The sequence below is a fragment of the Lathamus discolor genome, chromosome 1, assembly GCF_037157495.1.
Source record: "Lathamus discolor isolate bLatDis1 chromosome 1, bLatDis1.hap1, whole genome shotgun sequence".
In the NCBI taxonomy this organism is placed as follows: Eukaryota; Metazoa; Chordata; class Aves; order Psittaciformes; family Psittacidae; genus Lathamus; species Lathamus discolor.
This window is the reverse complement of record NC_088884.1, coordinates 66,113,649-66,139,937: the sequence shown is the minus strand read 5'-3', so window position 1 is coordinate 66,139,937 and position 26,289 is coordinate 66,113,649. Positions and strand designations below refer to the sequence as shown.

At 42.7% G+C, this 26,289-nt stretch overlaps 3 protein-coding genes across 8 annotated transcripts; all 3 read right to left on the bottom strand.

Annotated features, from left to right (window-relative positions):
* Positions 1-1,118: 1,118 nt before the first annotated feature.
* Positions 1,119-7,443, bottom strand: SMCO3 (single-pass membrane protein with coiled-coil domains 3). Of its 6 annotated transcripts, none has more exons than XR_010611895.1 (4): positions 5,151-7,443; positions 4,588-4,642; positions 1,443-2,853; positions 1,119-1,255 (listed from the first exon to the last, which is right to left on the bottom strand). XR_010611895.1 is itself a non-coding variant. In XM_065675760.1 (4 exons), exon 4 carries the CDS (start codon positions 2,835-2,837, stop codon positions 2,160-2,162), a length of 678 nt encoding a protein of 225 aa, XP_065531832.1. In that variant the 5' UTR covers positions 2,838-2,853; positions 4,029-4,079; positions 4,588-4,642; positions 5,151-7,443; the 3' UTR covers positions 1,119-2,159. The 6 variants fall into 6 exon arrangements, 5 of the variants coding, with proteins under 5 accessions (XP_065531832.1, XP_065531828.1, XP_065531812.1 ...); XM_065675760.1 differs by adding an exon at positions 4,029-4,079 and having other exon boundaries at positions 1,119-2,853; XM_065675756.1 differs by adding an exon at positions 4,029-4,079 and having other exon boundaries at positions 1,119-2,850.
* A 1,073-nt stretch (positions 7,444-8,516) lies between these two features.
* ART4 (ADP-ribosyltransferase 4 (inactive) (Dombrock blood group)) lies at positions 8,517-12,706 on the bottom strand. The gene is made up of 3 exons (XM_065675729.1): positions 12,247-12,706; positions 10,197-10,923; positions 8,517-9,371 (listed from the first exon to the last, which is right to left on the bottom strand). Exons 1-3 carry the CDS (start codon positions 12,292-12,294, stop codon positions 9,277-9,279), a joined length of 870 nt encoding a protein of 289 aa, XP_065531801.1. The 5' UTR covers positions 12,295-12,706; the 3' UTR covers positions 8,517-9,276.
* Positions 12,707-17,994: 5,288 nt separating this feature from the next.
* On the bottom strand, positions 17,995-26,283 carry LOC136012637 (osteocalcin-like). The gene is made up of 4 exons (XM_065675723.1): positions 23,513-26,283; positions 21,668-21,703; positions 20,648-20,717; positions 17,995-19,033 (listed from the first exon to the last, which is right to left on the bottom strand). The coding sequence occupies exons 1-4, from the start codon at positions 23,577-23,579 to the stop codon at positions 18,904-18,906; spliced, it is 303 nt and encodes a 100-aa protein (XP_065531795.1). The 5' UTR covers positions 23,580-26,283; the 3' UTR covers positions 17,995-18,903.
* Positions 26,284-26,289: the final 6 nt, after the last annotated feature.

Sequence of the window (26,289 nt, the reverse complement as noted above, 5' to 3'; positions counted from 1 at the left end):
CATGGGCATGAGGACATCTGCCACACCTGCTGTTGTGGGAAAGCCAGAATTCCTTTAAGTCCACCAGGAACAAGAAGTGAGTAGATAGTGTATATCTTTGTGTTCCTCATTATGTGTCCCGCTTCCTGACACCACTTAGAATTTGCTTTCAAGAAAATGTCAGCAAACTGCCTGAAAAGTACAACAGATTTATTTTATTTGACTCTGCTATTTTTATTCAGCAGTGATTGTCAATCTCATAACAATATGTAATGAGGTGGTGGGTTTTATTCCTAAATTAGAATGTATATTTGTACATAGGAAATCAGCAGAAGGCAGGAACTCCTCCCTCTCCAACACCCAAACATCGCTGTTCTGCTGATTGGCAGTCTTTTGCCACTAAACAAGTACCTCTAAACTGAGTGCCACTTGTGTCAGGAGATAGGAGATGTCACATTTTGGAGAAATGATGCCTTAGGTCGCCATGTCATCCACCACGATGCCTCATGCAAGGCAGTGGTTTTTGCCTCCTCTGAATTGCATCTCTTGGCCCACATTGCCCAATTCATGGCTTGTGCTGGTCCCAGTTTTTCAGTCTTTGCTATCCATACATACTCCTGAACCCTGGTTTCTCTCCCTGAGAGCTGGCAGAGCTGCTTGATAGCCAGCAGCTGCATTGGCATCTAGTGGCTTTTGAGCACAGAAGCAAAGAGGAGTCAGAAAAGATGATCAAAGTGGGAACAGTGGGGGGAAAGGGAGAAAACGCAACAAAGAAACAAAACCCAGAATGGAAGTGTTATGAAGCCAATGTAGAGTTTCCCTGCTTTAATCTCAGTCATCTCTCTACTTTCACAGGCACAATCTAGTTATTAATATAATGCATAATATTGGTAATACTGAATATTAATGAACATGTATGAATTTGGATATGCTTTTAGTATGGGGGAAGCTGATACCAAAAAAGGATCCTATACACAATCCTACTAGATTAGTCTATCATGGCTGTAGAAGTAAATAGGATCTATAATGAAGATTTTAATCTTTTTTCATTAATTGGTTTAAGATGTTTTTTTCAGACAGAACATAAAAAAACCCTCAAACAAACCATTACAGGAAAAAGAGGTTTTACAACAATCAGGTACATTTTTATTAATTCTTTCATTATTTTTTTTTTCTTTTTTCAAAGATCAAAGGAAAAAAAAAAAAAAGCAAACCACAGCAAATCAGGGCGAGAGACTGCAAATAATGTTCCTGCTTCCAGCTTTGTTTTTGAAATCTGAAAAATAAGGACATTTGGTATTGTGAAATGCAGAATCTAAGCACGCTGTTGGCAGTCCCACACTGGTGAAGCTTGAAAATAAAGCACTTGGTGCATTCATAGGGCTGTAATCCTACAGATACTTGTACATGTTTGGCATCCCATTTCAATCAACAAAGCAGCAACTGTGCACCGAAATAGTTACCTGTGGGTTGGCAGGAGCAGGGCAGTGCTGAGAATAAGAGGTCATTCACAGCCTGGAACACTACAGCTGGTTTCTCTCAGTTGTGTGGCAAGATTGTGTGTGTTTGCTTGTAGGCCCATGCTTCTCTTACCTGCTAATCTACTGGAATTAGAGTTTATTTAAAGAAGATCTCTGTCTAGCTTCTTAGACAGGGATAGGACAGGAAATAGCAGCTAAATATGCTTCAGTTAGTCCTTGTAAGCAGTCCAACAAACGTGAAATTGAGCCTACCAGAGTTAGCACTAATTCACACTATGAGTTTAGCAGACAGCCATCCTGATGATGACATGGACTGGCTTGCTGAAATTGTTTTCTCCCACCATATTGTCATCTTCGATATAGAAACACAGTAGGAGAAAAATCACACCTCACCACTACTACTCCAGCAGTGAGGAGTACTGTCACAAGTATAACTTACAGTTGAAGGTTATCTACAATGCACTCCAGAAAATAGATGAAGAAAAGTTGCAATATATTTGAAGTGCTACCTCCCAGAAGCACCTATAAGGCAGTTCGTTATTAATATATTTCAATGCCAGTTCCCTGGTCTCTTGCTCTCTTGCCACTAATAAGAAAAAAAGCCATCAGTAGTTCATTTACCATAATGAATCAAAAAGGCTTCTGTAGGCATAATTGCTGCAGCCACCCTCACAGCAGGAGAGAGAACTCTGACTTCGTTCACTGAACCTGCTGTCTCACCAAAGAAGTCACTTCATGTATGGCACGCCGGTATTTTTCTGAGGCTGCTTTAAACTCAGCCAGGTGCTTCTCATAGCTTCTCACAGCTGCCAGAAGCTGATTCCTTTCCACGGCTCCCAGGATGGCATGGAGAATCATTTCGATGCCGAGTCCAAGAATAGTGATGCTGATTCCCCCAAGAACGGATGCCCCAATCTGTGCAAGGAGACTGACAAGCTTGCTCACAGTGAGCGTTAAAAAATTGGAGCTGAGAAGTTTGATAGCTACCATCCCAGCTGTTGAAGTTGCTTCTCCAAGTACAATGGAAAAAACTTTATGGGCTATTGCTATTTTCTCCAGCTCAGGCTCTTTGATGTCATACAGCTTCTGGTACAGCACAGGCTCTAGTTTTTCCTTCAGGTCACTATCAATCTTCTGTACCTGATGCTGAATGTCACTCATTGCTTGGATGATAATGTCACAATTTTCCTTGACTGTGCTGTTCTCTCTCATCCGAATGTAGGTAATGGTACAGCCCAGGTGTTCATTCAGCACTCTAGCCAGCTCATTTGTTGCACGGAAATTTGTGGACATGCAGTCAAGCAATTCCTGGTGCAGATGGATCAATTCTTGCCTTCTTTTGGGGTTATCTGGGTAAAGGAGGTCACTCAGCGCCATTCTTCAGAATAGGCTACTTCAAGAGAGAAAGAAATATATTACTCTCTTCAACACCCTTAACCCTAGCCCTTACAGAGCAGTGAAGTGTGCTTTGTCTCTGCCTTACTGGTTCTTTCTGTACTCAGTAATTCAAATCCCAAGGCATAGCTTGTAAATGTAGAAATCTTAATTCTTCAGATCTAAAGATCTTTGGATCTTTAACCAAATGATTGGAAAAGGACCTTATGAGGCATGGAATATACTTGGAGCAATAAAAATAGCCAACAAATAAGCAATTAGCAGATTAGTAAAATGAGCATGGGTCATTCTTCCACTTAGAAACTGAAGATGGTAGAAGCTGAACTAGTTCACTAAAAAATGGAACAGTCTCATTTAATCAGCAGAATCTAAAATAAGCTGTGCAAAGGAAAGGCCTGTTCTAGACAGACCTCTGTATCAGCCTATTTTTATTCTTTTTTTTTTCAGTTAGTGGCATCTGATTTTTATGATGACTGGTGGAGTGGGCACAATCTTTATCACCATAAGAATGTTTTATGCCAGTGTAGCTTATTTTTCCTCACATTCAAGAGAAAATGTTCGTATATAAGCCCTCTGTTCTTATACTAATAAATTCACACTTGATAATTCATAGAAAATAGTAACAATATCTATGATAAACCCATCTTGACCTGTATCACCTAACACTCATCTTGCACTGTATTTCCTTCCCTGATATTTAGCCCCTGTTCCCTCATTGTTTATTCACCTCCCTAATGCTGTAATCAATTCACCCTTGTTTCCACACATCAAACACTGCAGACAGCACCTGATCTTCAGCATGCTATGGAAGCACCTACTGCAGCAGGCAGGATGTCTGTGCTGGCAGATGGCCTTGGAGCAGCAAGCACTGGCTTGCAGGGAGAGCCCTAGTTGCGCAGCCACACTCCCTCCATTCCCAGAGTGTCCTGGAGGAAGCCAGCATCAGCAGATGCTCACCAGGCTCTTAAGACATGACCGAGCAGAATCTGACTCTCCTTTATCACTGTACAGACCAGAGCACAAAACTTAACTAGTTTGATTCCTCCCCCTGCAAACACTTGTGTCTAGCCCTTATGGTCATCATTCTCTGAGCTGTCACTGGTTTGCCAACAAAAGAGCATTTTTCTTCATTACTTTCTTGTCAATATACAGAGTTCAAAGGGACTGAATTACCTGTGGTCATGGAGTCATTCCTCATGCCATTTCCCTTTAATCCATCACCAGCTGCAAAGTAATCATGCTTTAGGATGATTTTGACTTAAATGCATATGTTTTACTTTGCAACAGGAACATACTGAATGAGCAGGATGACTCATTTCTTTGTTGGCACTTCTTTTTTCTCAGCCTTATTACAAACCTGGGACACTTTTATGCAGTGCTTCACATATTTCCAGGATAAACCTCCTCTTGCTGTTGGTGCCCACATATCATAGTTATAACTTCAAATAGGTACGTGTAGGGTACTAGCTAGATTTTTATTCTTAAAATGATAATTTTATGTTATTTTGGTCCTTTGTAGTTCTTGCATTATCTGCTAGCTGTAAACCGTCTGACAGTGACCCAGCTATATTTTACTAAACACACCCTCCCCCACAAGATCCATGTAGAAAATGAGAATGATTTCAACAATTCCCCAGCCAGCTTTTTGTCTCTGTTGAAATACAAGCCAGTCTGAAGGTAATTTTTTCCACAATATTTTACACAGTGCTGTATATTTCTTTCAGCCACTTACCTTGCAGCTCTGTCAAGAGAATAAGCTCTTTAACACATTTTTCTTCTTCTTCAAGCTAGAGGAGCAAAGTAAACATACAGGAAAGGTTTGTGATTTTCAGGAAACATAAAGCCATGTCAGTGCAAGGTATGATTTCATACCAGTCCTGCCTCAGGGCTGTTGCTGACTTGCTCTCTGACTCAGTATGGTATTAGATACTTCCTGCTCAAGTGATGCTTTGTTGAAAGGTCATTTGTTTTACCTTATTTGTAGAAACTGAGAAGATAAAATGTTCTAAGAGGATTAGGACTTCAACAAATATTTAACGTATTTGACAGGTGTGGAGGAGACTTTTTAGCATCTATTCTTTATGCATAATTATTTCAGCTTCCTATAAATGCTCTAGATCTTATGTCTCTTAATACTAAAAGCACCTTTTACTATTCACATTAACATGTGATAATTTTTACATTTGCTTTCTAGAGTTAGGAAAGCCACATATACTTCTGTATTTCTGACTATTTCTTCAGCTCCAGGGAGATTCTCTCCTGAAGCTTTTCTAATTAAACATTTAGACTGCCTACCTGATTTTGTCTGAGTGCTCCTGCGATCAGCTGAAATGTGCATGGGACAGTGACTTCATCCTCTTTCCCATGTGTTCCTCTGGTGGTTTCCAGCAGCATGTGATGAGTTAGGGATCCAGAGGCTGGGCTTCACCTCCGTCCTGTTGCCTGCCTGCTCATCATTAATTCTATTGTGTGGTGTTTACCCAGATTCATCTCATTTTCTTACTCCTGCCCCCTTCCAATTTGAACAGATTTCAGTTTATTTAGTGCTAGTTCCCAATTGTTAGATCCTCCAAAAGCTTTCTGTTCCTGGAGATAATAGGTACAGTATGAATCCCCCTGCCTACAACAAAGGTACCAGCACAGGTACCTTTAGCCATGGCTGAAAGGGGATGATATCACCCTTCTTTGCTGCAGTTTGCCAGGTCCTCTGCTCTGATGCCTTGAGAATGGAAGAAGTTGTGTGGAGCCCTAGAGCCAGCTCTGGCTGAACAGCAGTGGAGGCTAAAATCTTTGCCATTCCACACAATTTCAGACCACTTTTACCATGGAAAGGGAAAGAAGGAAGAGACAGAGGACTGAGCTGAGCACTGAGAGAAAGTTCTTAAGTATGAAGTGAGATGGGAAATTTCAACTGCTTGAACACATCTAACCACAACAATAGCTGATGAAACACATCTTCTGCAACCAATCTGGCTTTCCAAGGCTCTGGCACAAGCAAAGGCAACATCAGGAGCAGTCCTCAGCCACGTAATGTCCCAGGACTATACCTACAGTTGGTCTTGGGAGAAATCTTAGGTTCAAGCAGAAGGATGTAACTTCCCTAGCAGTCAACATAGTAGCAAGGTGGGAGCCCAAGCAAAGGGAATGTTTTGTGCTTCTACCTGTCGACGGATGCTTGCAGCATCTGGCTGCTGTATGAACTGACAGATGTGGGTCACTTCACAGGAAACTGTAGCCTGACAAAACATTGTATTACTCAGTCTTCAGTCTCTTGTCACTTGAGTGTAGATGTCTGATGCATTTGGTTTTGCTGTGTCTATTCCCCCTTCCCAACAATATGAATTGAATTCTGCATAGATCCACCAGACCTCATAGCAGCCTTACAGTATCTGAAGGGGGCCTATAAGGATGCTGGGGAGGGACTCTTCCTTAGGGACTGTTGTGATAGAACAAGGGGTAATGGGTTAAAACTTGAACAGGGTAAGTTTAGATTGGATATAAGGAAGAAGTTCTTTACTGTGAGGGTGGTGAGGCACTGGAATAGGCTGCCCAAGGAAATTGTGAATGCTCCATCTCTGGCAATGTTCAAGGCCAGGTTGGACAGAGCCTTGGGTGACATGGTCTAGTGTGAGGTGTCCCTGTCCATAGCAGGGGGTTGGAACTTGATGATCTTAATGTCCTTTCCAACCCTAACTATTCTGTGATTCTATATACAAACTGAAAGATTATGGTTCTAAGAATGATGTAGATTGTTTGTTAGGACTCCCATGAGTTTACCAATAAACACCAGAAGAAAAGAATAATTCACTTACATCACTTCCATTCCTTTTCAGATTACGTGCTGAAAGTCAGAGACACAACTTCCTGCAGCCATAAGAGTAACAATACTTCCAGCTATTTACACCGTATTTTGCTGGCCTGCTTGGTAAGACCCTACAAAGGCTGACAAAGACCTGTTTCTGTGTTTTCTTCTAAAGTTTTGGGGGAGGGAAGGTCAGGTGGATTGAAAATTTGTAATACTGGTTTCAGAAATATAACATTCTATCTGAAAATATTGTTAAAGAAAATTCTCTGCTCCAAGTTTCCCAAAGCACAGTCTCAGACTTCTGATTCTTAGATAAATAATTTGCTAATGGCGTGTTACAGGAATAAGAGCAGCTCAAGACTGGGTGTCTCTAGGGAGGGACCGAGAAAAAATAAATTCCTGGGGTTTTCTACCATTACAATCTATGCACCTTGCATGTGCCTCTTGGCCCAGCACTGAATTTTGGTCTGGGGTCCCCTTGTCCATCACTGGGTTCTTTCATTTCCTCCAGGAGGTCCATACATTATTTATCATTCTGTTGCTCCTTGCTAATGGATTCAACTCCTATATCTTCAGATTTGCAATGGTCTTGTGGCCTTCATTTACACAACTAAGCAAAGGTTGTAAATTAAGCTCAGCTTTATCAAAGTCGGAGTTAGCTGCTTTTGGCCGAAGGCTCCAGCAAACTTTAGCTTCCTATGCTAAACAATTACCTATATAGCTGTGTATATAGTTACATACTTATAGTATATATATGCATACTATAGTATGTATATACTATAGTATGTATATACTATAGTATATAGTACGTATCATTACATACTTACATAGCTATATAGTATAGCTAAGCAAAACCACCAGGCAAAAGAACACATTTAAAAGAATTCAGCTAACTAAACTTAATTCACAACAATATATCTAGTTTTATTCCCCTGTGTCTTCTGGGTTTCCTGTGTTTTTCAGAGTCAGATCCCACTGCAGAAATGTTAGCCCGCCTTGGTTTTGTGAGTGATAAAGAAAGGCTGGTCAGGGCCTGCCAGAATCTTCATGACTTAGTGTACATCTATGTCTCTTCCATCAACACAATCTTCCGACTCCTCAATAGAAATTTTGGCACCAACTTCCCTATCATGTCAGTAAAAGAAAACTTCAGCATTAAAGATAATCTACAGTTCCTGGTCAGTGCTTTGAAAGAGATGCAAGCCAACATGGAATCAAAAAACAAAGATGTACATGAAAGCATCAGCCAAAGTTTGTATGCTAGGATTGCTGGTCCCATCACCTCCCTGCAGGACAAGATCACTGCAGTAAAGGAACTTTATGAGAAATACAAGGAGATAGTAGAAAGCATCATGGGCGTTCTCGTTGCAGTGATGTTGAAACATGACAATTTCCCTGACACAGTAGAGTTTGCTATGCATCAGTTATTGAGTTCACCTGCCTTATCCCTCCAAGTATCAGAACTTCTCATGGATTATGCTGATATTGTGAAGATGCTGCAAGAAAATGAGGCACCAAGTACGACAGAAGACAGCTCCTCCTCAGATGAACCACCACAACCGCTCAGGCTTCGCTCTGTATCGTCCTCCTCTTCACTTCTTGTTTTCCTACAGGCTATCCTTCAAGGACACAGATCTATAAAGAAAAGCCTGAAAATAGCAGCTGACTACTTAGAGGAGGCTTTCAGAGTGTTGAGGCCACCTTGTGAAAGATTCCAAATCTTTGTCAAATTGGTTGAAGCCTGCATCCACACGATAAAAGAGAAGCAAGAAGAACTATAAATGTGCTGATGTGTCAGAAATCCATCTTGATTCCTGTAATTCTCACATAGGAAAGAGTTTGAGCATGTCTGAACACACATTAAAGAAGTATCTGCAGCAGCTGTTTCTAGTGTTTTAATTTTTGAAATCTGGGCTTAGTATCTTTGAGCATTTAGTGGTCAACATCAAGTTCTAACAACTTATTATTTCAAATAACTGGTAAACCAAGAGCAACATGAAAGTAACATGACACACAGATAGAAAACAAGTTAATGGTAAAATAGTTATGTATTGAATCTGTTCTGGCTGCCTAGGCAACCATGTCTCAGGATTTCAGGGTCAGTAATTCAGTTTCATAGAACATGTTACTAGGTTTCAGATTATTAGATGTTGGCCTCTTCCATTACAGATACCTAAATCTGATACACAAGATGCTGAGTCTCAAACTCCTCCATTCAATCTGCTAAAATATGAAGACATAAAAATTCCTTAAGTGCCTTTTGCACCCCCCAGACAGACTCTTTCTCACTAAAAATAAAGGCACAAAGAGATCTGCAAAGAATCCAGAGTCTGTGTGTGTCTTTCCTGAATGCATATGGGAAAAGCTACACACAGTGAAGGATATCGCTGACCTGTTCTTCAGAAAGGCCATAGGTAACTGCCCTCCTACCTGAAAGAGTGCAAGGAATGTATCCTTTCATGAGCCAGGCTGAATATTACAGTCTCAGCTGGAGAGCTGCAGCTGAAAACAAAGGGAGGGTTGAACCTTCTGTAGCAACAGGAACTCCAGAGTCTGATTTCCTGTAATTCTTCTCACCCGCTATTCAAGTGCATGTATCTAGATGCAGCCAGAGAATCAGTCAGTGTGAGCCAGGCACGTGAAAACTCCGACTACACTAGGAAGAATGGCTGAGGTGAGGGCAGTGGAACCACTGTTCTTGCTTCTTGAAGCTGAAATAAAGCCAAGAGAGCAGTCATTTAGACTTTTTTTTTTTTTTTTTTTCTGCCTAGAGCTTCCTGAATTTTCTAATACAAGCTTTGTCCAGAAGAGCCATTTTTCAAGTCAGCCTACTACTTTGGCTTAGGTCCAGGCACAAACTCTGACTCCTGAATGATTATTTTGTGCTCTAAGGTTGCATTGACACACTATTGTCCAAAGAGACAAAAGCAAGGGTATTGGTGGTGTACTCATTAACTGGAACAGACCCGGTGAGGTCTTCCAGCATGGAGTTAGCTCTATAGCCAGGAAACTATGTATGCGCATTGCCAAAGGATACCTTTCCTCCCTGTTGTCACAGGAGAGAAAACACCACTAAAGCAATGGTAGTTTAGTTTATGCTTACCTCAGCTTGCCAGAGTAGTAGTGGACCAAAGCCCAGAACAGTCCTGAGGCCTGAAGTGTAGCAGCCTTGGAAGCCACCAGAATAAATATCTGAATTCAAGCCGTCTGCAAATCTGATCTGCCTTTGCAACAGGAATGCTAGGGACCCAAATTCATGTGTCCTATGACATCCTTGCAATGGCAGATGGGATAAATGGAAGCCACGAAGAGCCCTTCAGCCTTCTGTGTATCAGGTGAATTGTGGTGTGCTCCCAGGTTTCATGACAAACAAGTAAAAGACTGGGTCATGTGGCTCTCATAGGTGAACACAGTGAACACAGCTACAGATTTGGCCTTCGGTGTGGACCCGTGTAGGGGCAGCTGGTGGTGAGGGCTTCTTGGGGACCCTGGAAACACTGTCCCGCTCCCGCCCGCATGAACATCCGTATACGTACCTTCCACGAGATGGCAGTGGTACTTGCTGTAGTTCCCCACAGAATGCAGATGCAGCCGGTTACCGTGCTGTGTCTGAGAGAAGCTTTTGACAAGGAATGTCTCATAAGGGGGAATGAGGACTTCCTTTTCAGATATGTAGTAAGAAAAGCCTTGCATAGCTGCTCCTAGGCAAGTGGTCACTGTGAACAAAGTTTCATTCCCAAACTTCTGGGCTTCAGTCCAGAGGCGGGAGGTGGAGGTGAAACGGCCAAATCGTACCTTGCTGCCTTCCATGGCTTTGATATACAAGTCTTTTACACCCCTGTGTACTCGGTAGCACTTACGCTTCCCCGTGCTCTCCTTGCTGCTCTGCCATTGCTTCATTATCTGGATAGCAGTTGTCAGGTAAAAGTGAAAATATTTGAAACTGAAGTTGTGTCTGTAGTGCTCTGGAGAGCTTCCTGCTATAGATGTGGCCCAGTTCAGCTGAGAGTGCAGGGAAGAGTTCATGGTGTAAGCCATGAGGACTATGGCATGGCTCTCCTGCATCTCCCTCAGGAGACCTACAGGGCTCTTTAACAAAGCCTCTTGAGCCTTCTTCCAGAGACTCAAATAGTCCTTGTTAGCAGCTATTTCCTTTTGGAAATAGTCTCCTTTCTCCAATTCTTCCATCACCTGCTCTCTGCACCCTAGATACTGGTCATCAAAGGAATGCAAAGCCATATCCATCCTGAGCTGGCATGCAGCCTACAACATAAAAGCAAATGATGATTAGTATCGCATGTGGTTTTTGTGTGTCTGTGGATGCAAGCCAAGTTTTTCCCTGCCCTCTTCTTTCCTCTTTGTCATTACTGGCAAAGCAAGGACAGCAAGTAGGCATCTTCGACAAAACCATCCTGAGCAACCTCAGGTTATTGTCCATGTCCCACCTCAGGCAAATTCCAGCCAGGATGCCAAAATTCTTATTTCATGTGGATGAGTGGCACTGAAAGCTTAAGAAGAGTTAGCCCTTCAGAAGGTGAGGGTATAAAGCCTGGAGGACAAACCCATGGTCCAGTTATTTCAATATTGTGCTCATGATTAATAAGTGCTTTTGAAAAGGGAAAGAATAAGCAAAAGAAGAAAAAATGTGCTAGGGTCAAAGCAACCTTAACACTCTCAGAGGTAAATTTCTTCTTCCTGTCTTGTCATACCTCTCGGACATGTTTTGGCTTCAGGGACTGATGTTCAACAAAGAACAGTATAGTAGCAGTGAACCAAAACTTTTGTTCATCCAGTTTGTCTCAGTGAGGCCAGCTTGACTTGTCGTGCCTTAAATGAATGTGTAACGATTCACACAGCTGAGTGCTGTAATGGGAAAATAAACTCTAATACATAACACTATCTGTTTCTAGCATTTCTAATTAATAAAAATCTCCTGTAATAAGATCTAAGAAATGGTGTGAGTTATGGCATTGCTCTTTTTGCTGTTTGATCTCCTAGTAGACTGATCATGTACTGTAGTTAGTTGATAATTGAATTCTACAAATAGAAATTCGCTTCATGTCAAGTATTTATCCTAGACACATAACCAGATTGATACCTTTCTTAGCCTCTGAAGTTATATTGGCCCATAAACTACATGGGGATTCAGTTTCTCTATGATGCCATAATTGCTCTGAGGGAAAGCTAAAACGCATTACAAGAAATAGAGCAATATTGTCACTGTCCCATCCAACAAAACATTTTGACAGAGCCTTGGCCGGGACAGGCTGGAAAAAAAGGAGAGGACTATAATTCCGCGAGATCTACTCACATACCCTGGAAAACCATCTGGCTCCAAACAAGAGGAAATTTCCAACCAAGTAATTAAAAGGAATTTGAACAGGTAAGAAATTCAACAGAGCAACTGAAAGCAGAAGAGTTAAAACATAACCCAAAGCTCCTTAAAGAACATGTTTCAAATGAAAAAGAAAAACAAAAAGGGGGGGGGGGGGGGGCGAAGGAGAAGGAAGAAGGTTTATTTCAGTGGGATAAGCAATTTTACCATTTAAAATGAAGAACAACATTAACAATGTTTAGTCTTTTTACCAGCATTTGTGAGATCAGCAACAGAAGGCTAGCCAGCAGCGCCGTCATCCCAGAGTCTTCCTAAGACACCATAAAAATTTTTTTTTTACCAAGTAGAGGTCATTTATACGTGTTTCTTTCCCTTTTTCTTGAACTGGAAGATTCTGCAGTTTGTAATTTGCACTCAGGTTTTGGTTACAGTTCTTCAACTAAAGATCATTCACCAGATTCTTACAGCAATTCAGAAGTCATTAATCAATACAGACAATTTACTGGTACAAGTGAGCCAACAATCCATAAGGAAGGGTCTGGTTTCCCCAGCTCCATCTGGTCTGGTGTCCTTCACCTTGATAATTCTGTTAATTCCAAGGTATGTGATGTTCTTGTTCTTGCAAAAAGGAAGAACTCCCTGGCTTGGAGATGTCAAGGCAGGTCTCTCCTGAGGAGTTATGTGTCAGGATGAGGTGGAGAGCACTCCCTGGTCAAGAGCTTAAAAAGGCCCTTTTGAAAAAATGCAGAGCTCTGATAAAGCCAACACAGAAATGCAGGGTAGGTTGGGATCCCGTCAGAAAGCAGAGATAACTGTCCTCCTCCTCCTTAGCTCCTCCTGGTTTCTGATAATGTGTAGCCAATCCTACCCTTAGATCACTTCAGAGTGACACCTTGTTGGACTGTTTACACTGGATAAGCTCAAAATGAGTGTAAATACAGATCCTCCCTGGCAAAGCCCCATGGTCTCTGATAACTCCTCTGCATGAGAAAGAGCCAAGAAGAGGTGTTAGGGCCTTGTTCTGACTAGAGAGAAGTGAAGTCTCAATTTAGGAGGCCAGGTCTTCTGGAGGCTGGTGGAGCTGGTCTAAAGGGAAAAAGTGGTTTTGATAGGAGGCCTGCCAGAGGCGGGGGCATCATTCCATCCCAACACACCCAGTCAGTTGCCAGCACCTATAATAAATGCTTGGAGCAATGTAGAGATATTCCAGCTGCTCCAGCCAATGAGTTGGCTTCATTTGGAGCTCTGCTCAGATGCCTGTATACAAACGCCCGTAGCATGGGGAGCAAACAAGAGGTATTAGAGATATGTGCATGTCTACGGGGGTATGATATAATCGGCATCACAGAAACATGGCGGGATGGCTCCTATGACTGGAGTGTTGGATAGAAGGTTACAGGCTCTTTAGAAAAGACAGGCCCAGCAGATGGGGAGAGGACGTTGCTATTTGTGTTAGGGATAGGCTGGAGAGTGTGGAGCTCTGTCTGGGGACAGATGATCTGTCAACAGAGAATTTGTGGGTCAGGGTTAAAGGAAGAACAGTGATGGGAGACATTACTGTGGGCATCTGTTACAGACAGCCTGATCAAGAGGACTCTGTGGATGAAGCTCTCTATAGACAGATGGGAACATCCTCACACTAGCAGGCCCTTGTTCTCATGGGGGACTTCAACCACCCTGATATCTGTTGGAGGGACGGTATGGCCCAGCATAAGCAATCCAGGAGGTTCCTCGATTGTGTGGAAGACAACTTCTTCTTGCAAGTAATAGAGGAGCAGATAGGGAGAGGTGCCATGCTTGACCTTGTGCTCACCAACAGGGAAGGGCTCATTGGAAATGTGATGCTCCAGGGCAGCCTTGGTTGTAGCAGTCATGAGATGGTTGAGTTCGAGATCCTCAGGACAGTGAGAAGAGCTTGCAGCAAGCTCACTGCTCTGGACTTCAAGAGAGCAGACTTTGGCCTCTTCAGGAGCCTGCTTAGTAAGGTTCCATGGGATATAGCCCTAGAGGGTGGGGGGGCCCAAGACTTCTGGATGATATTCAAGGATCACCTGCTACAAGCTCAGAAATGTTGCATCCCAACTAGAAGGAAGTGTAGCAGGAGGACCAGGAGACCTCCTTGGATGGATAGGGAGCTGCTGAGGAAACTTCGAAGGGAAAAGGAGGCTTATAAAAGGTGGAAACAAGGACAGGCAGCCTGGGAAGAATACAGGGATGTCCGGGAAGCTAGGGACCAGGTTAGGAAAGCTAAGGCCCAGTCAGAATTAGACTTGGCTAGGGATGTGAAAGATAACAAGAAAGGATTCTATAGTTACCTTGCAAATAAGACAGAGTAGGGGCAATGTGGGCCCTCTCCAGAAGCTATCAGGAGAACTGGCTACCCTGGATTTGGAGAAGGCTGAGGTTCTTAGTGACTTCTTTGCCTCAGTCTTCACTGGCAAATGTTCTGACCACACCACCCAAGTCTTGGAAAGCAGATGCAGGGACTGTGAGAATGAAGATCTTAAGCCCACTGTAGGAGAGGAGCTGTCTCAAGACTGTCTTAAGAACCTGAATGTACACAGGTCCATGGGACCTGATGACCATCCGCAGGTCCTGAAGGAGCTGGCAAATGAAGTTGCTAAGCCACTGGCTATCATATTTGAAAAATCATGGAAGTCAGGTGAAGTTCCCGACTACTGGGGAAAGGGAAATATAACCCCCATTTTCAAGAAAGTGAAAATGGATGACCCAGGGAACTACAGACCAGTCAGTCTCACCTCTGTGCCTGGCAAAGTCTTGGAGCACATTCTCCTGAAGGCATGCTAAGGCACATGGAAAACAACAAGGCGATTGGTGACAGCCAGCATGGCTTCACTAAGTGGAAATCCTGCCCGAACAGTTTAGTGACCTTCTATGATGGAGCTACGAAACTGATGGACGGGGTAGAGCAGTTGACGACATCTACCTGGCCTTGTGCAAAACATTTGACACTGTCCCACATGACATCCTTGTCTCTAAATTGGAGAGACATCAATTTGATAGATGGACCACTTGGTGGATAAAGAGCTGGCTGGATTGCCACACATGAAGAATTGTAGTCAATGGTTCAATGTCCAGCTGGAGACCAGTAACAAGTGGTGTTCCTCAGGGATCGGTGTTGGGACTGGTCTTGTTCAACATCTTTGTCGGTGATATGGACAGTGGGATTGAGAGCACCCTCAGCAAGTTTGCCGATAACACCAAGCTGTGTGGTTCGGTTGATATGCTGAAGGGAAGGAATGCCGTCCAGAGGGACCTTGGCACACTTCTGAGGTGGGCTGATGTCAACATTATGAAGTTTAACCATGACAAGTGCAAGGTCCTACACCTGGATTGGAGCAATCCAAGGCACAGCTACAGGTTGGGCAGAGAAGTGATTCAGAGCAGCCCTGCGGAGAAGGACTTGGGGGTGTTGGTCACTGAGAAACTGAACATGAGCTGGCAGTGTGCGCTCACAGCCCAGAAAGCCAACCGTATCCTGGGCTGCATCAAAAGGAGAGTGACCAGCAGGTTGAAGGAGGTGATCCTGCCCCTCTACTCTGCTCTTGTGAGACCTCACCTGGAGTATTGTGTGCAGTTCTGGTGTCCTCAACATAAAAAGGACATGGAACTGCTGGAACAAGTCCAGAGGAGGGCCACGAGGATGATCAGGGGACTGGAGCACCTCCCGTATGAAGACAGGCTGAGGAAGTTGGGGCTGTTCAGCCTGCAGAAGAGAAGGCTGCATGGAGACCCCATAGCAGCCTTCCAGTATCTGAAGGGGGCTTATAAGGATGCTGGGGAGAGATTCTTCATTAGGGACTGTTGTGATAGGACAAGGGGCAATGGGTTAAAATTTAAATGGAGGAAGTTTAGATTGGATATAAGGAAGAAGTTCTTTACTGTAATGGTGGTGAGGCACTGGAATGGATTGCCCAAGGAGGTTGTGAATGCTCCATCCCTGGCAGTGTTCAAGGCCAGGTTGGACAGAACCTTGGATGACATGGTTTAGTGTGAGGTGTCCCTGCCCAAGGCTGGGGGGTTGGAACTTGATGATCTTAAGGTCCTTTCCAACCCTAACTATTCTATGACTCTATTCTATGATTCTATTCTATAAGTCCATTTTCCATTGCCTGCTAGTGATAGGCTGGGTGAGGGGGGCACCTGCAGACACGGTGTGATTCCCTGAGAAAAGAGACATATGTGCATCTGCTTGGGTTCTAGGGACAAAGAGCATTTGCTGAATATTGCTGAAACAGGGTGAGAGATGACATAAGGTTCCATAATGGGTTGCTTTCAAAATAATCTATAACTGCACCTGCTGATGCTGCTGATGCTGTCTGCAGCCACTAGTGATAGGAGGCGATAGCATGAAGGATGATGCAAAGTGATAAATGCAGCCTACCCACTTTGCTGTCTCAGAATTGCTCTATCATCTTGGGCTGTATTTCAGAAAGTGGTTCTTTGGCTGCTGAAAGTGATTTCACAGAATGGCTTGTGAATTTATTCAGAGGCATCTCCTCTTCAAGAGATGAAAAGGAGATAAACTGTGGCAGGCTCCAGTGGGAACTTGGAGATCAGTGAAAATAGCCCCACTAAAATTTCAATTCAGCTGAATATAATTGAGTTGCAGATTATATCTCTATTTTTCCCTTCTGGCCTTTTAGCGTATGTCGTAGGATGAAGCAAATCAGGAAGAAAGCCCACTGGATTTACATTTTCAAATGCTTCAAAAGCAATGTAATCATTAGCTACAATAAGTACAATGGACATAAGATGGCAGCAGAGGATTAATAGTGGTACTTCAGTCTGCCTTAACCAAGCTAAAATCCAGTTCCTCCATTCCAGCAATAAATTTCTGCACTCAGATCCCCAAAAGCTGTGATGACTTCAACCCATATAGACATCTGGTAACTCAGAGCAGACAACATGAATGAGGCCTTCATGCGCAACTTCTCTGAAAATAATATTTACTGAAAGGGAGAGGAAAATATAAAAATAATTCAAAGATGCAAATATAGACAGGAAGCTTGATTTTCTTTTTGTGTGAACAAAATCATACAATAACAACCCCCCTAACTTGTAGTACAGCAAGCACTAGGATTTCAGTAATCTCTCCAGTATTTTTCCCAGCAAAATTTTCACTGCTTTCAACAAGCATTTTGTTCATTTTTGTTGGATGGCATTCAGTTCAGTTTTGCTGTGAGCAATGAAGCCCCATCAGTTTATGCCAGTAGAGGAACCAGTCTCAGGTGTTTGACCAAGGAAAGCAGAGATTAACTGTTAACATTAACTGTCTTCTCCTTGGCCAAGATCAGCATAGCCCGTACAAGTCGTAGCAGCTTGCCAAACAAGAGATGGTCACACTCACACTGGCAGCCATCTCTGAGGACTTATCCCATGTCCTTACTGTAGGGCAAGGGCTTTCAGAGAAATGCTGAACTTAGCAGATGGTAAATCAGGAAAAACCTGGCTCTCCTCTCCATCACTGTCACAGTGTACTGGGATCATGACCTGAATTTCAGTGTAGTCACTTTTGATTCACACTGGGGCACAGGAGGGGAGAAGGCAGCCTCACGCACCGGGATCCTGTTCCTCAGGGGTCACAAGAGCAGGCTTTGTCCTTCAGGCATCTCTTTAGCTACAGATGAAGGCTGTTCTGAGAAACAGAGAGAAGCAGCATACCAACCTGCTTTGCATAAGCAGTATTTATTGCACTAGGCAGCTGGGGATGGCTGCATCAGCTTACACACAATCAGAGAGATCTGGTCTTTTTCAGCCTCCTGACGGTCAACAGTCTCTTTTTTTTTTTGGAGATGGGACCTGCTGTCTATGTCTCAGGGAAGGACGCTGACAAAGCACATCAATGGGGGCTGTGCAGAAAGTTGCTAAGGTACAATATTCACACCAGGGGACAGAATGAAGTAGTACAGAGCGTGGATATGTACATAACTACATTTTTTTTATATATATATACGTATATATATGAGAGATACAAGTTGTCTTGAACTGATTTTATTTTTGTTTATTTCAGTGTTTATTGGGTTTTTTAATTCTTCCTCTTTTTTTTTTTTGGAGCTATTTAGACACTTTAAGTTTCAAGTGTAAGTGCTAAAGCATCGGAAAGGAACAGATTTATCTTTTTATTGTGCTTGGGTATAATCAGTTTCACCAGAAACCAGTTGTAACACAAACAAGAAGAGATTTCCAAGTTACTTTTTACAGACGGTCACTGAGTGCAGCATACAAATGGAAGGGTTCATCTAAAAGGACTCCTTAAACATGCCTTTTGGGATTTATCTGTTGTTGCTATACAGGCAAATTTTGTGAGAGTACAATAGTATTTCCACACTTCTGTCTTTACAAAATGATCCTACACTGGCACATATTTAGGGTGATCATACTACCTGAACATAGCGAACTTTCCTAGTCATTGTACCAGGAGACAGCAGTTCTGCCTTCTTCCCAGTGAGCATCCTAGGATCAGATCCGTTGCATTTACACACATTGTGACATCCTTCTTCTATAAGCCTCCCTCATCTTGCAGAAGAGGACAAAAGGTCTAGTTGTGTTGCTAAGGCATATATTGATTTTTGTTAGAGTAATCACTTTTTTTTCATCGATTGTGTGCTAGGGATTCAAATAGAACTGGGTAAGACAGAGTCTTCTGGTGAAGCTCAAAATGCCACAAAAGCAGCTGAAGAGAGACTTTTTTTTGGTGACAGGAAAAAAGCTAATGCAAGCTTAACAAGTGTAATAATTGTTGCCTTGGTGTTACAGCTGGTTAGGTAGACAACAGAAGATCCCAGTCTAGATGGTTTTCTTCCCTCCTTCCCACCCACAACCTTCTTTCTCCCAGGGGGTTCAGAGTGGTCCAATGCCAAATGAACGAAGTGACCATTCCATCCCTAGTATCTCCCAAAGAAACGGTTGTAGGCCATGGAAAATCCTATTTGGTCAGAAAGATAGTCACAAGGGGGGTAGTTTTCACAACGCTCATGCATCTGCTCCATTGGACTTTTGTAATACTCGTAGTACCTGGAGTAGACAAAGAGAAAGATGCTGTTATGCAGATTCAGTTAATGCAGTTGCAAAGGGTTCACACTCCTGACACTAACATGAGAAGAGTGATTCCCCAGTGTGTCCCAACAAGGGACTTCTCATGGTGAGTTAAACATCTACTTGCATGACGATAGACTGCTTGATCAATGCTGGGAACAAATGGAATTGAATCAAACTTAAAGCAATTGTTCTTGAGGTTTTATCAACAAAGAATACCACGGAAAAAGTTTAGCTATTTTTTGTTCCCAACTTCATTCCTCAACTACTCAGGAATCTTTATTAATTATTGTTATTGCTATTTTTGTTAATGTTGCTGGTTTTAGTTCTATTATTACTATTTTGATTGCAAATTTATTCAGTTATTTCTTGTTTTTTGCACCCAGTTTCTGCTTACTTTCCTACTGGCCACTATCTTCCTTTAACTTAAACAGTTTTCCATTATCATCCTCTCTTCTGCTGTAGACAGCAACACTATCCCAATTCAGCTTTTGTTTCGCCAGGCTAAGCAAACCCAAATCTTTTAGTCTCAGCTATACACTCTGGATGCCCTTCTCAATTCTTCTTCTAGGTTTGGTTAGTCTTTCCCAAAAACTGTACATACTGCTACAGAAGTCCCACCAGTATCTCATGATTGTTTATTTTATTTCTGTATTGAAGATACACTGCAGCACCCCTGAATTACACTTGTTGCATCCATATTACCAAACTAACCTCACATCATGATCAAATAATATGCCACAATGTCTGTCTACCTCAATCCTTCCTGCTTAATGCTTATAACAGAAGCTGCTTTTATGATGCCTCGCCTATAAAGGGTAGTCAATACAGACAATACAGTTGCTGCTACTGAATTTCATCTTGGTTTTAATAACTGCAGGTTCCAGTATCAGTAAGTTTCTCTGCTACAATGCTCTGATCCTTTCGTTTAATGATGGGGTCTCCCAATCTTCTATTGTCTAAACCCAACACTCCAAAGACAGATTGAATAAAAATCTTTTTGCACAGACCTACACAAGAGTAGCTTAACAACCTCTTCCAGGAAATACGTGAAGAACATTCCTGGATTACCTCAAATTTCTCCAACTGTTTAGAGGTAGGATTTCTCCAAATCTTTGTGTCTAGGATTTCAGCACAAATATATGTAGGATCTACAGCTTCAGAAATAACAGCCAATCTGATCTAGCCACATCCCTGTAACACAGCTGCGCTTCTTTTGTAGGGAGTCAGAGGCACTGACCAAGGTTCTGTGATACTCATTATCCTGGAGATTTGTTCTGATGACCCTGTGGGCCAGAGAACCTTCTAAATTGTACCCTGCTCTCCCCATGGCTAGCCAAGACAGCTTGTACTATCTTCCTCCCAGGGAGGAATATCAGAGTCCAGCTGATGTTCCTTTGAGTTTTTAAAAGGATATTTATGAAAAAAACATATATCTACAAATGTCTCCTATAGTCTGTTTTTGCTACAACACATGAAGATAATAACATAGATGTACAACAAATACATGCTTTGTCATATCTTATTGCTTTCCCATCCCCTCTTCGTAACAGGTCCAGAGTCTAGCTCTCAGCATGACTCCTGAGTTGTTACCATTCATACAGGCTGGATCTCTTCTGCCTCTTCACAAAGGTATTGGCAACTTCTTTTTTAATCTTGATGCCTACCAAGAAAGAACACAGCAGGTTAGAGATACAGGCCCATGATCTATGAGAAGTAGCGAGTGCCCTTCCCTGATCATCATGAGGCATTTGACTGTGTTTCCGTTCAGCAAGTGAGAGGTTGCCCCCTCTCTAACAAGCTGGGGTTAAGTATGGATCAAAATGCTGACTACACAGAAACCGACAGCTAATAAGCTGTCAGAAATCACCACCTTTCCTTGAACACTCTTTTCAGATCTTTTTTTTATTTCCCAATCTGTATTTGTATTGGCTCACTGGAGAAATACCAGCTTTCATGCTCCTCAGCAGCAATGTTATCCTTCAACGTGTGAGAACAGAGAGACAGGAGGGAATAAAAGGGATTTTCCATAAAGCTTTCTGGCAGGATCGGCTTGCTGCAAAATCTGTGGACATCCCAAGGTGTGCAATTCACATGTCCCAGAGGACCTAACAGAAGGGACTACAGGAGGCAGCCTGGAGCAGCCATAGAAGGTGGCTGCTTTCAGGCTCTCCAGGTTGAGGGATCTGGCAGGGATGTCACAACCCGTTGCTATGTGGCACCAAACCTTTCTGCTCTGTGTTCCTGCACGCCAGACTGACTGTTCAGAAGACCCAGAAGAGCAGAGCCTGGAGGCCCTGGAGCAGATTCTGCTCCCTTAGCAGTCTGGGGATGCAACAGTCACTTTGGATAAGTCTCTGATGCCAGCCCAGAGAAGCAGGGAGACTGGCCATGTTGCTCACACTGTTGTACAGAGAGCAGATGCATCCAGTTGCTAACAACCTTCAGGACTCATGTCTTGCCTGGGGGCTGCTCAGCGGTTGTGGTAATGCAGGCTACATCACTAGCACACCTGGAGTGATGCTAGGATGCCTGCATGTGAAAAGGAGAAAGGGGAAAAGGAGGCAGATGCAGGAGAATGGAGCTGAGCATCAGTCACAATGATATACTCACTGTCAGCACTGGAAGATCCTAAGAGGTCTTTGGGATCTGGAAGACAAACACAAAGGAGTTTGTTTGTGAGTCCTCCTCCTCTGTTTTGCTCTGTAACGAAATCCCTCTGTCTATTGCCTGGGTCCAGCTTCCCCCAGTTTTCCAGAAGGTCTGTTCCTTTCAAAAAGGGTTTTGTAGCACCCACCATTTAGAGACAGACACTTCTACCACAGCAGAATTCCCTTGTTATGCCTGGATTTATTTAATTTCAACTTCCTCTTATCCAGATTAAATGACACAATAAACATATAACCACCATGGAAGCTAGAGGAAGACCTTCATCTAACTCCTCACCCTTGCTTAAGAGCAGGGACAGCTAGAGCTACAGGACCATTTGAGTAAAACCTCAGTTTGGACAGAACCCCAAGAGAGCTGAATATCTCCTCTATTTTTGGAAAGAGAGGTTTCCTTACCTCTGGGAAGAAATCACAAGTCATTGATAAGGAATAGAAATAGGGCTAAAAATTAGGAAAAGTTCTGTCCTTGCAGCTTTCTGGCTCAGGCTGAGGTACCTGGGTCCCCAGCCCTTGCCAGAAGAATTTACACACCGTATTTCTGTGTTCAGTCTTAATCTTAATTGCTAATGCTCCCTGGAAACACCCAAGGAAAGCATCCTCTAAGAGAATAGAAGGTCTCCTAATATTGGGTCTCCTACACTGCCCTATTTCACAAATTTTTTCTTCCACTGTTTCCCTATACCTTTTTTCAACAGTGTCAGTTCCACCCAAGTCACCAGGTATTTGATGTAAGTGTATTTAGGGGCAGAAAGAGGGCTCTAGAGACCAAAAAAATAACAACTGTGCTTAAACAAAAATGTTATGTGAAAAGGGTTGTGCGTAGTTCTGGTTTTAAGCAATGTGTATACATTCCTTGGATTTAAAAAAAAAAAAAAGTGAAATTATAAAATTAGAAGTTACTCCAATGCAGATAAGCATTCTGGAACACAATAATGACTAAAAAAAAAAAGCAGATTTATATGCCAGACTGACAAAGTAAGAAAGAAACTGGCAGAAGGAAAACATTAATTAAATATATATATATTTGCCAGTATTGAATCATGACTGAACAAAATTTAACTCTGAATGAGTTAAGAAGAAAAGACTGAGCTCTCTCCTGCTCTGCTTCAATCTTCTTGCCATAAAGAGAAAACACTTCTTTTTCTGATCTTTACCCCCTCCCTCTCTCTTCAACTATAGAGCTGCCACTACATTACTATCTTTTAATCATTAAGTCACCATTTCTAGATAGCCTTCAAATGTGATGTGCTCTTATTTCAATGGGACAACTAATTTTTTTGTAACCACTAATAGGAGGCTTTTTCCCCAAATTCCACATTTCCCTGCAACTGAAGGCTTCAGTTAGTGTTTATCTCTGTGAGCCTACAGCACTGCAGGACTGGCAAGTACGAAATCCTCCACCCTACCGTGGTAGATCTGCCTGCAGTTCAGCCCTCTTACTCAAAAGCGAGCATCCAGCACACCTTTGCCAATTCACCTAAATGCTAAACTGGTTTAATACTTAAACATATTCAAATGTTCAATTTCTCTGCTGCAGTTCAGTGGCGCAATTAGGGGATAGGGTTTGACCAGTGGAAGGAAGTGCCCAGCAAGAGACGAGGCTTTCTGTCCCCAGACCCTCTTAGCCATGGTTCTGTCGCTGGGACAGAGATGTGAAGTTGTGCAATGACCAGTGGTGCATCTCGTCCCTGCAAAGCTCCGTGTCTCTCACAGACCAAAGGGAGGCTGGCGGCAAGCTACAGGGATGAACAGCACTCCCAAGAGCCTTCCCAGAAAGACGTCCCCTTACCTTTCTCACCACAGCAGAGCGCTGCCAGGGCCAGAGTCACGATCAGTGGTGCCAGCAGACTCCTCATGTCTTCCTTGGCTGTGCTAGTCTCCCTAACCTCAGAGCTTTCCTGGAGGTTACTGAGGTTCTCCAGAGCCTGCTTTTGGGCAGCAGTTTATATCCTGTGATCTTCTGGAGACATCAGGGCTCTGGCTTGTGTTCCTTTGTCTGAGCTCCAAAACAAAGCATGTCCTTCTAGCCAGGAGATATTTAGTCCTGGCAGCCATTTTGACATCCATCTCAGAACCTGTGGCATTTCCAGAAGATTTTATCTGAGGTTTTGAATGAGGTAGTTGAAGAAAAACAATTGGATAAAGAAAAAATCAGTTTTATTATAAACATGAAACTCATTCATGTTTGTAAGTCACGCTAGCTTCTTGCTTGAAAGCCAGGGGAGAAACCAGTATGCCCTGAAGCAGAGCATTCTTTCTATGTGATGGTGCTCTCTCATGTAGAAAATCAAATGACACTGAACCCAGTGGTGACCCTTTTCCCATACCTCACCCTGACCCATTCCCCAGAAGGTAAAGAAACCCATGAAATAGTTTGCATAGGGCAAACACAGAGTAGATTTTTGCTTCTGAGAGTTTCACCAAATCACTTTGGAGAGCTGAGATTTTTACACTGTTGGGAATGTTGGGTAGTTAGTTTGAGGAAGGGTCTTTCTTTTTAATTCCTGGAAATCTCCTTAGTTTGGAGGCGTCAGTTTGGCTTCTCTTATCTAAAAATCAAATAAACCTTTAGACTCCAAAGTGATTTATTCTTCAGGACTTGGGTGATTGTGGTTATTTGGTATGTCAGGAGCCTCGCACGGGCTATTCTACAGCTTATCTACCAACAACCTCATACTCCCTAAACCCACTAATTTCCCAAAACCATGTCTCACAAACAACATATGGATCACATCTTCCTCCACCTCAAATCCAGTCCTCCTTAGACCCACATGCAGGGAACAAGGATTACAAAATTAACAGCTAAAAAGCTCCCTGGGGCAGTCAGAGCCATTAGGGATTTTGCCAATCCTGAGAAATGCTGTCTTTTAGCTTACCGAGATTTCAGAATTTGGAAGAGGAAAAAAGTTGAACTTTATATACAGTCCAGGAAAGACTGAATATATATACTACAACAGTTTAAAAATAAACAAATATCTATAAATAATAGGCCTTCTAGGAAAGTTATGCTTCCAAAAGAATATTTGAAAGAATATAAATATACATTTCATGTAATCCAAACATCTTTACTTGTCCTTCCAGCTTTTCTCAAGCTTTCTAACCAGCATGTAGTCTCTTAAATGTGTTTGGTTGTTGGTCACACTAACAAATCCCACAGAAATCTCCAGTACTATTCATTATTCATACTGGTAAACCTGAAGTTGGAATCCCAAGATATTTCTGGACACAGACCCAGACAGCACTAGCCCTGTGCCTTCTGTTTTGGTAGTGTCACAATGTCAAGTCAAACCCAGACACTGTGAACTTGTTGACTTTGGGGTATGAAAGTTTTGCTCTAGTTGTTGATTGTAAGTTTCATTTACTTGGGAACATGCAGAACAAGTGTGGGTACGGCTTTTTTTCCTTAAACTAATTTCTCCCTCACTGTTTCCTTTGGACAAAACTTTAGCAACTGTCAGGGTGGAGTTTCAGAAGTGTTTTCAATAAATAAATCACATTGCTTTCCAAAAGTTCATTTTCAAAGCTGGTAAAGCCTTGAAGCATATTTTGGAAGGAGATATGTTTCTAATGTGGCAGGTGGACTTGGCTCTAGACTTAATTTCACAAATTGGTCGACAATTTGATACTTTATACTTCATAGCCTTTGATAGTATGCCACTTTTATAATTTGCAGATGCTTATGGAAGTCTGGAGATGCAATTATTGAAACCAGCTGTGCTGTGATAGAAGATGTTGTATCTTGCACACATGCCACAACAGCTAGCGTCTGAGCTGCTGTGGCTGCTGACCAACCCAGAGCAGCACTGAATTCTTGGGCACGTCAGCACTGGTGCCTCTTGGCCTGAGGGCAGGCTGCTGCGAGGTTCCCTGGTGCTGGTGGTGGTGATAACCTGACAGCAGTCACACTCACTCCTCAATGGGCCAGGAGGTGCACAGCAACGTGTGCACAGGCCAGGACACATCTTGGTTTCCAAAGAATTATGAACAATAAAATGGAGTTGTTCTATGTAAACGAAGTTGGGTTTGACCCTAAACACTGAGTTTCTTTTATTTGTTAATTTACCATAGAATCATAGAATGGTTTGGGTTGGAAAGGACTTTAGGATCATCTAGTTCTGACCGTCCTACCATGAGCAGGGACACCACACACTAAACCCCATCACCCAAGACTCTGTACAATCTGGCCTTGAACACTGCCAGAGATGGAGCATTCACAACCCAGAGCCCCCTTCACCTTTGGTTTCTGCAGCTTTCTAGTGCTACCACAATCATTCCAAGTGGAAGTACAGGCGTGAAAGAAGATTCCAAAAGGAAATATGATTAAAGCCTGAACCACATACTCCTTTCTACAGGAGTATCCTTCCTCAGGACTCAAGGGTAGCTGGATAAACAAGTTGCAACTTACGTGTTTCTCCTGTCACCTACCCTCTCTCCAACTTTCTTTTAAAGATTATACAGATGCCTTCTGAATTTTGTTTCCCCAACTAAGGAAGGATATTTGAGATTTCATTTTCAAAAAGTGCATCTCACCCTGCCTTCTGAACACCACACCATTTTAGGATGTCT

Excerpts from the sequence above, each read along its gene's own strand:
- SMCO3 (XM_065675760.1), bottom strand. The coding sequence starts at position 2,837 with ATGGCGCTGAGTGACCTCCTTTACCCAGATAACCCCAAAAGAAGGCAA.
- ART4 (XM_065675729.1), bottom strand. The coding sequence starts at position 12,294 with ATGACGGCGCTGCTGGCTAGCCTTCTGTTGCTGATCTCACAAATGCTG. Across the intron at positions 10,924-12,246 it reads TGCTGATCTCACAAATGCTG|GCTGCATGCCAGCTCAGGAT; the intron begins GTAAAAAGACTA and ends TTTATGTTGTAG. Across the intron at positions 9,372-10,196 it reads CCACTGCCATCTCGTGGAAG|CTTCAAGAAGCAAGAACAGT; the intron begins GTACGTATACGG and ends GCTTTATTTCAG.
- LOC136012637 (XM_065675723.1), bottom strand. The coding sequence starts at position 23,579 with ATGAGGAGTCTGCTGGCACCACTGATCGTGACTCTGGCCCTGGCAGCG. Across the intron at positions 21,704-23,512 it reads GCTCTGCTGTGGTGAGAAAG|ATCCCAAAGACCTCTTAGGA; the intron begins GTAAGGGGACGT and ends TTTGTCTTCCAG. Across the intron at positions 20,718-21,667 it reads AGGATCTTCCAGTGCTGACA|GCATCAAGATTAAAAAAGAA; the intron begins GTGAGTATATCA and ends CTTTCTTGGTAG.